Source organism: Lynx canadensis, chromosome B3 (genome assembly GCF_007474595.2).
Source record: "Lynx canadensis isolate LIC74 chromosome B3, mLynCan4.pri.v2, whole genome shotgun sequence".
Classification (NCBI taxonomy): Eukaryota; Metazoa; Chordata; class Mammalia; order Carnivora; family Felidae; genus Lynx; species Lynx canadensis.
In genome coordinates, this window is record NC_044308.2 from 37,012,445 (window position 1) to 37,030,113 (window position 17,669).

A 17,669-nucleotide genomic window follows, 5' to 3' on the forward strand; every position below is an offset into this window, starting at 1 on the left:
TGAGAGAGAGAGCGAGAGAGAGAGAATGTGTATGTGTATGTGAGAGAGAGAATGGGGGGGGGACAGGCGGGGACAGAGGATCCAAAGCATGCTCTGCACTGACAGCAGCGAGTCTGATACGGGGCTTGAACTCACGAACCGTGTGGATCATGACCTGAGCCAAAGTCAGACGCTCAAAACTCAGGTGCCCCCAAGAGCAATCTTTTTATTGCCCAAATCTGATCATGTCACTCTGCTTAAAAATCTTTTAAGGGTTTTCTATCCTCGACACCTTTATGTCATCTGTATGAACTCACCCCATGGCTATCTCTCTGGCCACTGTCCTCCTTGGTTCTCTCTTCTCCAGCTCCACTGGCCTTGTCTCTTAGCATATTCCCCTCTCTTCTTGGGCTTAACTCTGCCTCATCCTTATAATCTTGTCTTTAAACATCACAGCACCAGAGAGGGCTATGTTCTGTTGTTACCTCCAGAGCTCCCTGTCTTTCTTCTTTAAGGCACATGTCACAACTGTAATTCATTAATGACTTGTTCAATCATTTAATTCTGTCTTTCCCACCAGACTACAAACTTCTAAGGGATGCAGAGACAGTGTGTGTCTTGTTTAATGCTATATTCTCCTGTGCCTGGAACACTGTAGACTCTTAATATAATTTCTTGAATGAGAAGAATAAATGAATGTAAGATTACCTTTGAGCAGAAAAAGGGACATTTACTCCTGAGACTGAAGAGAATAAGTAAGGGTAGTTACAAATGTAGATAAGCTGAAGAGCAGTTATGGTGGCACTAGATTAAGGAAGCAATGGGCAGTTGAGAGAATTAACACCTTGTAGTGCCAATTTTCTTGCAATGGCAGTGTGCTAATAAGAGAGGGGGAATAGTGTTTGTGTAAAGTGTGACCAAGGTTTAAAATGACTGCTGCAGGGAAGAGGGAGAGAATAGGAACGTGATAAGAAGTAAGTAAAGGGCTGTCTTTGTGATTGAGGGGACAACTCTACACAAAGGTGGAAACCACAAGGCAAAAATCTACTAAATCAAATGAACCAGAGTAGATTTCTCTGTGAAAAGTCTCAATATTGTGGAGTTTATTCTTTCAAGAACATAATAGTGCCTGATTTGATGAATACAACTTTGCCAGCAGAATTTACTGATAAGATTAAGAATGACTTACAGTGAATATATTTTTAGGTAATTTGATTCTTCAAAAATATCTGAGAAATCTGTCAACATTTTGTTCTGTCAAATTGTTTTATACAATCTTTTAATTACACAATTAATTTGTTGGGAAAGTTACTTCTTTATAGATAGCGTAAAGGCAAACAATCTGTTCCTTAGACAATTACAACGAATGCCTTACTGGTAGGATCCAAATTAATGTTTTATTGGTTCTCCAGGCCAGTAAGTAAGATAAGAAAAAACTGCCACAAAAACCCTACCCCATCTGCAACTACTCTCCACTCCTGGCATTGTATCAGAGATGGAATAAATAGCCTCTGAAACAGGAAGTTCTGATTATTTAACAGTGGCTAATAGTGGTTCCTTCCAGAAAATAAAGTAATTCTAGGCTCACCTTCCCACTCCCCCCGCAGACGGTGCTACAAATACAAGTGGAGAAGAGCTAACAGCCGGAACAAAAACCAGCTTGCCTTACTGCTGCTATGACTACCACCACCACCACCACTATTATTCAATAGAACAGCCTCATCTGCCTTATTTGTTGGTATTACTTTTTCCACACAAGCTCACATAATTCCACAGCACTGACTACATGAGATTCTAGCACTATGTGGCACACACGGAGAGTCTCAGTAGAATGACCAGAAATGGACTTCAACAAATGTGAAAAAGAAAAGTTCTTCTCCTGCAAAGCAGATGTGTGTCCCTTTTTTCTCTGTCTCTGCCAACCGGTGCTTCCTCTCCCGTAGACCCCGAACCACTGCTGTCATTCTAGCTCTCTACTGTCTTTTGAGGCATGTCTACAGAGGCATTAGCCAAAATCATGCTCCTCTTGACTCAGGATTACTTGCATTTAAAAAAAAGGATCCTTTTAATGCAGAAAAATCCTTCGATGAACTATTATTGAGGGTATAATGCTATTCAGAGGTAGTGGGATCTTTTACTCTGGCACAGAAACAGGTTAGAAATAAAGATAAAAGCTATGCTACAAAGGAAAGTGAGGGGAAAGCCGGCCTTACTACCTTATTAGTTCTTTCCACCAGCGTGTGTGTGCCTAACTACAAATCTGAGAGTGGGTTTCATTAACCAACTCACATCAAGAATCCTTCAAGAATAGCTATCTAACCCCTGCCTATAAAGTTTTGTTCCCTAAGTGTCCAGCCCCATCCCTGAATCCATCCATGAAGAATCTTTCTCTCACAAAGAAAAGCATAAAAGAACTAAGCTCACCTCTTGGGAAAGGCTGCCAACCTCTGGCCTTAACCCTCAAAAACCGAGGCCAGAACAGTCAATCTGCAGACCTTACTACATCTCAAATTCAACACGACAAAATGAACCATCTAGTTATTTGTAACTATAAACCCAGACTTTGAAGGAGCTTTAGAAATCATGTGGCAACAACCTCTTGTTACAGATGAGGAACATGAGACTCAGACTAGAGTGACTTGTCCAAGGTCACATAATTGACTAATGGAACCTATTTCATTATTGTTTTTACCATCCCACAGACTCTCTTTTTACTTTATTAATGCAAGGGTACAGTCCTCACATATCCCTGCACATTTTTCCTGGATAAGCCTTAAATATAAAATAATTCTCATGAAATACACACCAAAATTTCCTTCCCGTCTCCTAGAATCCCTTAAACATTTATTTATTTTATGCAATTTTAGTAAAATAATCTTCCGTATTCATTTATTGGCTTTCCAAAGTTCATTTTAAGATCAGTAAAATGCAGATTATAAAATATAGGTCATAATAAAGATATTAAAAGATATTACAGATAAAATATAGGTCATAATAAAGATATTAAAACTATTTTTAAGTCTTGATTTACTTTGCTCAGAAAACAAGTTTTCAGTGTTTTGAATCTTCTATGACAATCTCTAGTGAAAAAGAAATTTCTTTTGTTGAAAATTTATTGAGTAGAAAGCACACTACTCTAACCTTTACCAAAATAGTTCAGCTACATAAATGAAATAAGTTTATTATACGTACTTAAAGCTCTAGAATGATCCGGATTCCTTATTCCCTTTGCTCGTAACCTCTGAAGAAGAACTGTTGAGGACAACTGTTTTACAAGATATACTGCCATGGAATAGTTCTGGAAAAAAAAAAAAAAGATGTAGAAAACAAACAACATATGTAAGTAAATAGTACATCTATTTTAATCTCACAACGATAGGGAAAGAAAACTAACACTTCTTAAAACACCTACTGTGTGGCCAGACACTATCTTAGGTGTTTTTATGAACAGTAATTAATTTAGTCCTAACCAAAAAGGCGCTGAGGTGGTCATAAACCTATTTTTATGGACGAGGAAGTGAAGTGTAGAAAAGTAAAAGAATTTTGCAACTTTCAAGCAACAAAGCCAAATCTGTCATGCTTCCATATTACCTGACTACCTACACTTGAAGCTAATCGATTTGTGGCACCTATATTAAAAACAAAAAACAAAAAACACTATTAAAATTAAATCTAAACCAAGGCCAATAAGATGTCAAAGTCACTATAAACCACATTTGGTAGGTAACAGATATATTTAAATAATAGTACCTATTAAAAAATTACAAATTAGCTTGGCTTCCTAATCTATACCACTGCATCTCTCTTTATGTCTCTAACTAGTTGTGAAAAGACCCTATGTGAGCCATTATCACAAACAGAGGGAATATTAAAGATTCTCAAAGAGAAGCTGCTGGTTTGGCAGATGAATAGATGAATATCCATTACCAGCAGAGGACCGGTAGAGGAGATGGCAGCAGGAGAAGGTAACCAAGAAAATAGTTCATCATAAGCCAAGGCAGAGTGAACGGTACATGACTGGATAAGAGGAAGAAAAGAGAGCTGAGGCTTATTAAGGGTAGGAGAGAGATCTAAATGAGAAGGCCCACTTTCCATTTTGTGTCGGGATCAAGAGGAAGATCAAGAGGTTTGGAGAGAAGCAAAAGGAAAAATACTTACTGCCACCTTCTAGCTTACAGCTACATACAGTTTCTGAAGCACTCTTAACATATACTATCTACTTCATTTAAACCTCACAGAAGGCCTATATAAAAGACAAGAATAAGTATTTTTCTAAGTAAAGGATTCATGGAATGGAGGAACAAAAAGATATGTCACCTGCTCATGATCATGCATCTGTTTGGTGACAGAGCTGGCACTAGAAACCAGGAAGAAAGAGTTGGGATATCGGGACAACGGACTTAATGGCCAAGGCCAGTGTAGTTCTCTACCATTCCTGCTTTTGTGCACCTTGTTTCCTTTGACTCTCCTAACCTAGCCCAACGTATATTCCAACTTTCAGACTTTTAAAAATGCATTCCCCTCTTTTAACAAGAGAAAATATCCCATGTATCCTCTGGTAGGCCAAATTTTCATTTGGAGTTCAGAAACCTATCACATGTTACATATTTTCGGGGGGGGGGGGTGGAAATGAAGGGTCGAAGAAGCTAATTTACAAGTAATCTTAAAACCTGCCTAATTTTTAGAGCATACGTATCAATCTAATGTAAAACTGAAAGGCTTCTTCTGGGGGGAAAAAACCCTTATTCACCTTTATTATTTATTTGATTAATATGACAGAAACTAGAGAAATGCTAATTAACACTGTGAAATTATGTACTGACAGCTTGAGTCTTCAGTACTAGAAATTACCCTCAGGCTTTATATAATTTTTTAAGGGGAGATCAAGTAGAAACCACAACTACAAGTTTAGTGAAAAGGTATGTTCATTCTAGTTGAAACATGTAACAAATTAAAAAAAGGAGAAGGAAAAAGAATCTGAGGCATTTATTAACAAATGCCACTTGTACTGATAATACAGAATTTAATTCTATAGCACTTGAAAGAGATTCAGCAGCAAAAAATCCCCCAAACTTTACAGTGGTATAATATCTCCTTCAGGTAAATGATAACACATTGTTTCTGCTAACCCTTCAATTACTACTTACCTCCCAACTACTCATATATATTGCATTACACTGATGTTTTTGTCAAGTGTCTTCTCAAAAGTCTTCAAAATTGTGTATCAAGTTCACAGGACATTTTCTCCATAATTAAGATATAATCTACTCATTAAGTGCCCTTTATACCAGTATCTAAATAACTTTTCTCTAAACAAAGAGAGTTTAATTAATGCTAAATACAGTGATTACCCTGACAGGATAAAAAGTTATAATACAGTTCACTTATTTCCTTCCAGCACTGTGCTAGCTCTTCTGTTTCAAAAAATATTGTCTTTTTAAAATTGAGATATAGGGGTGCCTGGGTGGCTCAGTCAGTTAAGTGTCCAACTCTTGATTTTGGCTCAGGTCATGATCTCACAGTTTCTGAGTTCGAGCCCCGCATCAGGCTCTGTGCTGACAGTGTGGAGCCTGCTTGGGATTCTCTCTCTCCCTCTCTCTCTGCCCCTCCCCTGCTCTCTCAAAAAATAAAATAAAATAAAATTTAAAAATTAAAAAAATTTTTAATAAAATTGAGATATAACTGACATAAAACACTATGTGAGTTTAAGGTACACAACAGGTTGATTTGATACACTTCTATAAAGAGATCCTACACTAATCAGAGCATCTTTACAAGTTGAATTAAAACTAGTGATGGAAAAACAATCTAATAAGTTATCTTCTGGGCTTTGGTAAAGTATAATTTTCTTTCAAAAAAAAAAAAAAGAACAACTGTCTTTCAATGTTTTACTTCAAAAAGGTCTCCAACTTGTAGACTGGGGTCTACATGAAGATCTTACCTCCTAGGTAAGACTAGACAACCATCAAATCACTGAAGATACTGTCTTCTCTCTGAGGTTGGAAAGGCTTTCCTCTCTCCTCTAATCCCATACATATCAGCACATCTCCCTGCGCTCCCACAGTCATAGTTCACTGCAAACACCCCCAACAGGCTATGCTTTTCACACACGGGCAAAAACAAACAAACAAACACAAAACAATACAAAACAAAAAACATTTTCAATGCCCTCTTCAAAAAGGGAGACCAAAAGGGGAACCCCAAGGTATACTAGAAGTAAAACATTTAAAAGGATTTCAAAAACCTAATGGTGACATATTAATTAGGCAAAGGAAAAAATATAATCTGGATAGGTGTCAAAAGGGATGCTGATAAAATTAACAATCCACGTCTCACAAAGATATCCAGTAAAAGAGCAATACAGGAGCACACTGTTGATGTAAGCAAGCTCTATCAAAAATTAATGAATACTTGGGTCACTAGTAGTATCCTCATTATTGTAAGGAACAAGTTGAGTGTGCCACTGGCACTCTCATTATTTCACATTGTTCTGAAGGTTCTAGTCAGCACACTAGAACAAAAACCAGAAATTATGACATAAGTACTAGGATTATCATTATCTGCATAATGATACATCTCAAACTCCAAACTGCCTACCTGGAAACATCAAGAAATCAATTAAAAAGCTGTTGGAACCAGTATATGAAAATTCAGGTATTAAGTAAATATTCAACAATAACCAGCTTTTAAATAAACCAACAACAAATACATTCTTTAGAAAATATAATAGAAAAAAGATCTACTTACAATAGAAATAATAACAATAAACAACACAGAATTAATTTTAAAAAATGGAAGATTTATAAGAAACCTATTAAATTACCAAGGAACATAAAAGAGGATTTGAATAAATGGAGAAACATACAGTTCTTGGAATGGAAATATTAAATAGTATAAATTACTCCTAACTTAATATACTAATTTAAAGCAATCTCATTCACATTCCCAGAAAGATCTGGGGGGGGGGGTGAAAAAGGAAAACATGGCTCCCTCCCCATAATTACTTTTCCAACACCTCCACTCTCCCCAGAGCCTCCCTCACTTTCAGGCTAATACACGCCCTCCTCCACTAACACTTCAGCAACAGCGTGCTCCTAAGAGTGACCTCTCTGCACGATTCTGGATGCCATTCAAACCGTTTACCACTCTGAAGAGTGACCTTCTGTACACAGAAATATTTACTCCTGTAAAATTTTCATTTAAAAAGAGAATAACCTTGGGCGCCTGGGTGGCTCAGCTGGTTAAGTGTCCAACTTCGGCTCAGGTCATGATCTCACAGTTCCTGAGGCTGAGCCCTGCTTTGGGCTCCATGCTGGTGGAGCCTGGAGCCTGGAGCCTGCTTTGGATTCTGTGTCTCCCTATCTCTCCGCCCCTCCCCCACTTGCAGTTCATGTCTCTCTCTCTCTCTCTCTCTCTCTCTCTCTCTTTCTCTCTCAAAAGTAAATAAACATTAGAAGAAAAGAAAAGAAAAGAAAAGAAAAGAAAAGAAAAGAAAAGAAAAGAAAAGAAAAGAAAAAAGAAAAATCTAAAGAAGAGAATATCCTTAACATTAACAGTACCTCAAAGGCCCTTCATGGCCTGGCCCTTCCTTACCTCTGTAGCCTCATGTTGTACATGGCTCTTCTCCACTCTCTGCAATCTAGCCCCAGAGGCTCCCTCTCAGTCTCCTGGAAAGAACCAGGCTGTCCCCTGCCACTGGCTGTTGTGCAGGTTGTTTCCTCTAACCTTTCACCCAAATTGCTTCCTGCTACTCTTCTCTTGGCTCAGTCACTGCTTCCTCAGGGAAGCCCCGCCCGACCTCTCTCTAGTTCAAAGTGCCCTTTAATATATTCTAAAATCAATGCATACCTCTCCTTCATAGTCCTTCTAAAAACTGTTCACCTTTGTGTGTGTGACCACCTGGCCCCCAGATATCAGGCTCTAAAAGAACAAGGACTTTCTTTCCTTGCTATGGTACCCCCAGTTTTCAGTACAGTGCATGGCATACAGGAAGCATTCAATAAATTTCAAATGAATTAATGAATAGATATGCATTCACATGATAAAACTGAAATAATCAATGACATCTGAAATTGTCCTGGAAAAAGAATGCAAGACAAAGAAACAATACAGAAAAAGTTCAGGATCACACATAGGATAAATAAAAATCAGATACATAGTGATGTTGGCTTCTGCACCAGCATTTGTTTAGTTAATGGTGTTAGACCAAATGGCTATTTAAAAATGAAAGTACATTTTTATTTCACACCACACATAACTTGCAATGGATTAAATATTTAAAGGTAAAACAAGAAAACTCAAAAGTCTGGAAGAAAATAGAAACAAATATTTATGTAAGCTTGGGAAGGGCAGACAGACTTAAGTGTGATGGGACTAAGGGGGAAAGACTATTAAAAAAAACTAGTTAAAAACTGTCTCTATGATAATTTAAATCTTCTAAACATTAAATAATTACATGAACGAAAATAAAAGGGAAACAAACTAAAAACAAATATTTCCAATATGTGAAAGAGTTTAACTCTTAATATATAAAGAATTCATAAACAGTAAGGAAAATAGCAACAGAGAAAAAATACAGATATAATTTTAAAATGTAAATCACACAGACAAATATGTTCAATCTCAGTAATAATAAAAGGAGCACTAATCAAAGCAGCTTGGTGCCATTATTTACCTACTAACATTGGTAGATTTTAAAGAAGACTTTTTTTTTTAAAGAAGTATTGATAGGGTATGGGTCAACAGGCACACAAATAAACACTGAAAATAAGAGAAGAAATTTGCATGTCTTCTGGTAAGGCAATCTGTCAATGTACACAACATTTCTTAAAATTCTGCAGGCTCTTTGACTCAGGAATTCCACTTCTGGGAATTTAAGGAAATTATCATGGATGGAAGCAAAGCTATAGCGACTAGGATGGTCATTGAAATAGCAATGAATCAATCAATCAATCAATCAATAAATCAACTAACTGCTCAAGAACAGGGAATAGACTGAATTGTGGCATACTCATATTGGAATACGATCTAGCCATTTAAAATCATGCAGATGAACATGTAATGACATAAAAAACATTCATGATAAATTGCTGAGTGAAACAGGATCAGGTTATAAAACACTGAATAGCGTATGATCCCATGTTTCAAATGGGAACATGTTGAAAATTCACTGTGAGACAAAAATAAATCCTTTTGCAACTCACTTTACAATATAATTTACATATAAGCTCAGGTAGCCAAGGAGATTAACCCTTCCTCATAATACTAAGATCTAGTAGAAATAAAAATTTACTTACTCTTCCAATTTCTGCAGTCCAAGAAACAACAATGGTGTTTGGTACTGTTGTGGACAATCGGACAAGTGAGGTGATATTAATTGGTCGGCTGGGTCGCTTTGGTTCCACACCATTTTTTGTAGGTGGAAGATAACCCTAAGAATAAAATGTAATTTATTTCTACTTATTTCCACAATCATTTCCACTTCTATTCCTAAAACAAGCGAAAAAAACCCACAAACTACATATTAGAAAATATGAATATTTTCATTGAAGAGTAGAGAAGCAAACATTTACAAGAGTTTACATTAACCCTGTCATCTCATTCTATAGTAAGCCAGAGAAAAATACTAGCGATAGAACTTAAAAATGTCTAAAACTTAAGAATCAGGATGAATTCATTAAGAGCTCAGATAAGGGTATAAAGAACGTCTTAAAGGTAACCGAAAACATCCCCCCCACAGCATTCTTCCTCTGTTCTACTGTAGGCTTCCAGATTCACATGAGTGCCGCTGAGGTTTTGTTGCAACAATTTCTTGTCCCCTCAAATCCAGAATAACACTAAAGTTACCACACCCAACTCCACCTCCTCAACTTGGTCTCCACAGCTAATGTCACAGCTGTTAATTGTACACAGTTGGTACAAGTGTTTCACTCAGTCACATGAATATATATCCAAACTAAGGATGTTTTCTTAATGAAAAACTATGATTTAACGACAGCTGTCATGACTTACGCATGCTATGCTGGCAATGCATTTAAAAAATAACTTTTAGGACTTACTGGAAGGCTGCAAGGTTTTGTATTCACTTTCACACAAAGATTGGGTGGGAAGTGATCTTCTTGTGGACAACTGGTTTCTGATAAACAAAACCTAAACAATAAAGGACAAGTTTAACTTCCATTCTTAAAGGATGACCTCAATATTTCTGTTCAATAGCTAATCTAAAAGGCTGTCAAACTTAACAACAATAAAAACTACTTAACGCTAGACATTTCACATATTTAAACAAATTGAAAGTAAATAATTCTGTCAATGTAGAGTTTCAGTGATCACGACTATCAACCTGTAGTTGTCTTCCTAATATTTCCAATCATTTGCTTAAGCATGTTCTAAAGAGGAAAAAAAAAAAGAAAAAGCTCGGTAGTGGAATAAATTTAAGATATTCTGAATCAAAAAATTAAATTAAGTTTCCTTAATATAGACTTCTCAGAGCTAGGGTAACGTGCACTGTAATTTTCTAGGAGGGAGATACAATACACAGTATTCCCAAATTTATCTGCTTATAAAACTTTTTGTTTTGGTTCTTAGCAGAGCATACTGAAAAGGCTGTAAGTCCATCCCAGGACCAAATTCTATCCACTAAACCAAGGTACTCCATTATTCCCTGAAAACTAAAGATGTTGAAAAATAGCATTATCACTTAAAATACTATTTTAGATACTCATGAAAACATTTATTTCTAAATTAAATGCATAATCTTTTGGCAAAACTATAGAGGGCTACATAATTTGTAAATTCTCATTCTGTTCACATTTATACAGATAAAGAAATAAATTGTTAATTTGCTATTTAAGACATCTTAATAACTTCCTTATTCCCAATATACAACTGAGCCTCATCCCACCTTTACAGAACATTCACAGCATCTGTGAGTTATATGTCAAGAAGAACCCTATCTGAATTCTGTGACATATTCATCCTGCACAAACATTTTCCCTCAACATCTGTGGTGTAGGGTCTTGACCTGCCAGCTGTAGAATCTGTGTGTAGGAAGATCCACAAATTGGGACAATTTTCTGTGTACATATATATGTTCATCTTTATGAATAAACAATCTGGAGCTTCCATCAGATTCTCAAAGGGATAAGGGATCCATGAAAGGGTTAAATATTACTGATCTACAAAGATTTTCTTGAAATATACATAGTTACAAAGATGAAAATACAGAGATGTCAAAGCTCAGATGATCATCTCCAACCCCAAGAAAACCTAAAGAAGGTTCTTTATATTGCAACAGTAAGAGTATGCCACAAAGTTTTTAATAAATTATTCCAATGCAGTGATAAATTTAAAACATGGACCTTGGCTGCCTGAAGCTATAGGAAAAGAAAGATTTATGACAAGTTGACTCCTACTATTCATTTAAGTAAAAGGTGAAAATCTAAGCCACCCTAACAAGCCAAAGGGAAAAGAAGAAAAAAGGGGGAATAGCAGAAAATTTCTGTGAAGTTCATGGGGGTGGGAGGGAAAACAGACATAAATGAAAACAGACTAGGAATCTAATAGAGAAAACACTGACCCTAATCTAATAGAGAAAACACTGACCCTAAATTATTTTCATGCTTTAGATAAAAATTTATAATTAGGATGGCAGATAGGTATACACTCCCAACTTAAATAATACACTGGGATGGATTATAGATGTAGTAATGGGGGTATGGGAGTAAGGATGAAAAATAACCATTTTATCAAAACACAAAGAACCACCTAACAATTACCAAATATAATACAAAATGGTTCCTTTCTTTTTTTTCAAGTTCTGGAGATATATTTGAATTGAAAATGGCTAAACCATTTTTTTAACCCTCAAGATTCCCTTGGAATCTCTGAAATAGAGTTGATCTATCTTAGAAAGAAAACCTTCCTTTGGAATGTGAACCACAGCTGCTGCTGCATTAAAGAATGCATGTATACTAATATAAAATACTGAGGACAGGAACTAGATCTCTTGTTCTAGAGCTATGGTTTTCAAACTTTATTTTAGTCTTGGGACTCTTTCTCCAAGTGAAAAACCAACCCACACATCAAACATGCAAAATAGATCAAAGCTCAAAGCAGCACTACTTGGGCTCAGAGTATGTGTGGGGTGGGGGCAGTCACAATATAGACCCCTCAGGGTAGCTCCAAGCTTGTTTAAAGACCACTGTTTTCAACGATAATGTCACATTATCAGTATGAACAAAACAGAAAACTGTTGATGCAGGAAGTAAGCAAGATAAGAGCAATATAGAATTATGATGGCATCATATTTTAGTCCTTTAATTTATTCAGTCATTACCACGTTCTGCTCATGAGAGAGGATAAAGTACCTTTTACACAGGAACATCTTTGTCAGTGCCTTCTAAAATCAAGACTTCAACCTCCCTTCTGCTTTCTCACTTGTTTTCAGCACCCTATTTTTAAGTCACGATCAGAGGTTTTCATATTGTTCTGTGAAGCACTGAGCAGGTGCTTTAGCCTCTTTTCTGACCTCCTAATGTAGCTATAATTTGTACATACAACTTAGGATCCAGTTATTGAGATGAGGCTATCTGTTTGACTGACCCTTCCCACTTTAGGGAAAACAGCTTATTGAGGAAAACAACTGTCTTGTTATTTCCTCTTTATTCCTATTGCAACAAGAACAGTTTGGGGCAGTTAGTTTCCCACATGGATAGTCATGGAGTAAAAAGAGTACCAGAAGATGGTTTATATAAGACAGAGAGACATTAACATAGAAGAATTCTTAGATAGCCTTAGAAGAAACGAGCTAAGAAAAGAAGCTGAATAAGGGGAAACTGTGAAGCCATGTTGGAAAATTTTCCATTCCTCTTTGCAAAACTATCAAGAGATGTCTAGAATAGACTGCTTTTAAATTAATGATTTAAAATACAGGATGAAGCAAATTAGACTGTTTTGTTTTTTGTTAGTCCATAACTATACACTTAACCTAAGTACTAGTTTGTTTTTTTTAATTTAATGTTTTCTTTTACTTTTGAAAGAGAGAGAGAGAGAGAGAGAGAGAGAGAGAGAGACAGGCAGAGAGAGAGGGAGACACAGAATCTGAAGCAGGGTCCAGGCTCCACGCTGTCAGCACAGAGCCTGATGCGGGGCTCGAACTCACAAACCATGAGATCATGACCTGAGCCAAAGTCGGATGCTTAACCACCTGAGCCGCCCAGGTGCCCCATTACTAGTTCTCTATTTAGAGTAGTTTGTCATCCATATAGGTAAGGCCTTTGTACTTTCATAAAAGTGTAGTTCTAAAGAGCTGACACTATCATCATTTAAAGGTATCATTAGCTGGAGCTTCTCAACCAACTGAAGGCACACAAAATGGAGAAATGTGATTAGAGGTATGGCACATGACTTGCTATATTAAAATCTAAGCTGGATAAAAATTAGGATATTTCATAACAGGAGAAGGTCTTACCTCATCCAAACATTTAAACCCAATACTTTCAATATACTTATTGAAAATGACACAATTTTTTAAACAACCTTTAAGGAATATTAACTTTTAATACTATACTATAGTCAATACTGTACCTTAACTGGACCTGCACTGTGAAGTCACATTTGGTCCCAGAAATATCCCTATAAAAGACAGGGTAAGAACTACAATTATTTTTAAAATATGCACATGAAAGCTGATTCAAAGATACTGTTACTCCAGAAGTTTTTCAAATTATCAGAGCTCTAAGTGTTCTTAGGATAACTAACACTATTATAGTATTTTCAATACTAATATTTGCATGACACTAATACTCACCCAATACACTGTTTTTAAAAATCACTTATTATAGCCATTACTGGTTGCAAAGGCCAAACTGCAAGTTATACTTGAAGAGAACTTACATGGAACTACTGATTTGCTGCACTTGTTGTGGTGTCAATGCAAATGCAAAACAGGTTTCTCGAAAGCGCTGACTGTTGTCTGATGCTAAAGAAGAAAAGAATCATACTTTTAATCATCTTCAAATTCTTCAATAGAGAGCACAACAGCCAGAAAAAAACAGAAACAACCTCAATCACTCATATGACTTTAATTAATTGGAATGTATTCTAGAGTCTGGATAACGAGGCAATTAAACCACTGAAAAATCAGAAATATGCCAGTTGTAACATAACAGAAATGAGCCCCAAAATGGCTAATTCCAAAAGCCATATCAGGATTCAAATTCAGAAAATACATAATCAAAGAAACACTAAGAGAAAAGTACCTAATCATATAAATGTTTCCATCTAAAAAGCACACTTGTGTAAAAACACGTCGGTATTAGTTTTATTTAAAATAGAAAAGTATAAAGCCATTTAAAGATACATGGCTTCTGAGCTAAGTAACAAATATACATACCTGTACAGGTGAGATGACATTTGGTCTTTAAGGCAAAATCAGAATTTTATCATCTCCTGTCTAATTATACCATGCAAGTGTTATACAGTAAATACCACAAGTAGTTTCTCCTAAGCTTAGATGCTCTAACTTCAAAATTTGGCTGTGGTCACTATCTCAAAGAAGGAAAGAGCTACAAAAAGAGGGGAAGGAAGGGAAGGAAGAGAAGGGAGGGAGGGGAAGGGAAGTAGGGAGAGAAAAGAGCAGGAGAGCAAGCAAGCAAGGACAGTCTGTGTGAGAGCAGGGACTCCTACAGTACCTGCTGTGAGCAGCAAGGGTCCTCCTGGCTTAGACCAGTTTTAGATAGATTTTAAAAATCAGCACTAATGTCTCCTCAGTGCTTGGCACAAAGAAGCAACCACTGACTGCTGAATGAATAAAAGAATATGAAAAATTTTAAATGTCAGATTAAACTATTTAAACTATACTTTGAAGGGTAATCTTCTAGGACAAAAGGCTCACTAAAAGCTATTACCAAGGAAATCCTGGCCTGTGGGCCACTTAAACCCATGCAGAAAAAGGAGCTGAACTGGCCATCTCTTGTTTAAACTGGGTTTGATTCTACTTGCAAGCAACACTTCTTCTACAATTACCACCAAACTGCAGTATGTCATGCTGAAAAATCTGTACAAATGCATCACGATGAGAAAAAAATGGAAAAGATCACTGCTGATCTACAATTTCATCTCAATATAGAACTATCTTTTAAAGGCCAGATTTGCATTTCTGCTTTCTGCGATCTGGGAAGGTTTTTTCTTAAATAATCTATCCCCAAGAAAGAGTTATTAACCAGAAAGTTATCTTGATTGTGAGGCACCAACCTGGCAAATGGCTGATAACCAAGGACGAGAATGCAGAAAAGCACAGTTTCCTCTGTCAAACAATGCAAGTAACTCCTTTGCTTCTTAAAGAATGTATCTCTATGCAGATTTTAGTCCAGTGGGCTTAGCCTAATATAGATTTCTGGCTCCATTCTAAAATAGCCCTAAAATAATTTCCCAAGTACAAAAATTCGTATTTCTCTTTAGGCAAAATTTCAGATTCATTTTAGAATAAATGAGTACAGTAAGTTTTGGACACACACATGCAGATTTAGATAGAGAAGACATGACTGAAATAAAGAGGCAGTTTCTTGTGCCTCACATGGAAATGAGATTTATTGCTTAGTGATAACTCCCATTTACAAACTCTTTTTAGACTGTAATATTCATGAGGTTATTAGTATTTATCTGGAAAAGCATCATTCATCTATGTAGTTTTCAGGCTTAATTTCTATAAAGAATGCCAGTGAAGAATTTATAGTTTTGGTCTCAGGTAACAGATTACCTCAAAAACTTTTCTGAAAGTCAATTAAGCTTTATTATCACCTTTATAAAAGCTCAGGCTACACAGAATCACAGAATCTTCATCCTGGAAAAGGAGTCTAACATATCTTTCAAAGCAATGACCGCCAATGTTGGGGGTACACATCTCAAAAGGTACACAAGACAATCCACAAGGATACAAGAAAAGTATCTACCTAACTATAAAACGTAAGTTTTAAAAAGTTGAGATTTTACAAGAAATCTCAAATCTAATTTACACAATACCTAAAATTGTATGTAAAATCTTACCTTTTTTTACTTCTATTTTTGTTTTATAACAAATACAATATTAATATGATAGTTTAAAAGATGTAACATATGTATATACTAAATTATTCTACTGGGGGGGGGATGCATATGATCACATAAGTTTGCAGACTACCCATCTAGAGTTCAACCTTCCTTTCAACCCTTCCTCACACTGTGAATCATTTTAGAGGGGGAGGAAGAGTGGCCATTACCTTGTCAGGCAGAAGATAGCCGGTATTAATAGTTTAACTGTAAGAAAGTGTGCAGCCCTATAGAGAGTAGCAAAACTTAGTGGAAAAAGAGGAGATCACACAGATTTGGATTCCAAACTGGTTTTGCCACTTACTTGCCATATAACCTTCGGTTCTTATCCGATACTCTCCGATATTTAAACATAAACATGCACATACACACAGAACCTCATAGGGTTATTTTGAAGAATATAAATGAGGTAAGGTATTTAAAACAATCAACAATGTTCTTTTCTATCCGCTTTCCTCCTTATGCCCTTATACAGAGTCAAAATACGTAATGTTTTAATTTCTACTCATCGCTGTCATACACCATATTCAGGGACAGCCAATCTTCAAATATTTTAGATGGCATTAATAAGCCCCTCTTTCTCCACTCTTCCCACTGTATTTCAGGGGAGATTACAAAATTAGTCACCATCCTGATCCTCTGGCCATACTCCAGGTTGTCACACCCTTAAACCAACAGCAAGAACTGGACATACTCTGTCATAATATATACTATTTATTCAAAATATCTGCTGTTACTCTGTACTAGCACCACTGACATTAGCCTTGGCCAATGAAATGTGAGTGGAAGTGTACCACTTCTGGGCAGACTTTTATAGGTTATCCTTTGGTTTCATCATCTTTCCTTCCAGGTCACCCTGACTGTAGAGTGAGAAGAACATAAAGGAGAGCCACAGCCAATCTGCAGCTAATAAGTAACATAGGCAGATATGAACCTTACTCATTTGCCACTGAGATTTATGGTTGCTTGTAAGCTGAATGATACATTATTCCAAATGTGATGTGACTAGAAGAGCATTTTTATCAACAACTACCATCTACTATTATTAATCTACACATGAAGAAAAGGTATCCACTCCTTTGTCAGATTTAGAAAGTGAGGTTCAAAGTAGTTATGTCAAGGCCTCATACCAGGTAAGAAGCAGCAGTATTGGAACTCAAATCTAAACATCTCCAAAGCCTTCTCATAATACAGGTCCATTAGCTCCCCTGATCTGGGTGGTATAATTCTCTTAATGCAACCTAGCGTTATATGGATCACAGAAAATAGGAAAAGAATGACCCACTATCCCTTCATCATAACTGCTTATCATTTTTACATATTTCCTTCTAGTCATTTTTATATTGAATTGTATACACAATTTGAAAGCTCACTTTTAAAAAATTACCCTTATCACATTTTTCAATTATAATCTCTATTGCCATATTTTAATTATTGCATTGTATTCTATGGGGTATAATGAAAATTTTAATTACTCCCTTGATTAGCTATTTACGTTGTTTCTAATCTTTCACTGTTTGAAACAACTCTGTGAACATCTTTGGGCTCATACCTTTGTTGTTTGAAAGGTGGGGTAGCTATTACTTTCTTTGGATCAATTC

General features: G+C 36.2%; 1 protein-coding gene across 4 annotated transcripts in view; it reads right to left on the minus strand.

Moving 5' to 3' along the window:
- Positions 1 to 17,669, minus strand: part of PIAS1 (protein inhibitor of activated STAT 1) — a 157,236-nt gene that overhangs the window by 27,497 nt on the left and 112,070 nt on the right. For all 4 annotated transcript variants that reach the window (XM_030317837.1, XM_030317839.1, XM_032593613.1 and 1 more), the window contains exons 3-7: positions 13,876 to 13,960; positions 13,567 to 13,614; positions 10,038 to 10,128; positions 9,276 to 9,410; positions 3,172 to 3,277 (exon numbers count right to left, since the gene is read on the minus strand). In XM_030317837.1, coding sequence (XP_030173697.1) covers positions 3,172 to 3,277; positions 9,276 to 9,410; positions 10,038 to 10,128; positions 13,567 to 13,614; positions 13,876 to 13,960 — 465 coding nt within the window. The remainder of the gene's footprint in view (positions 1 to 3,171; positions 3,278 to 9,275; positions 9,411 to 10,037; positions 10,129 to 13,566; positions 13,615 to 13,875; positions 13,961 to 17,669) is intronic.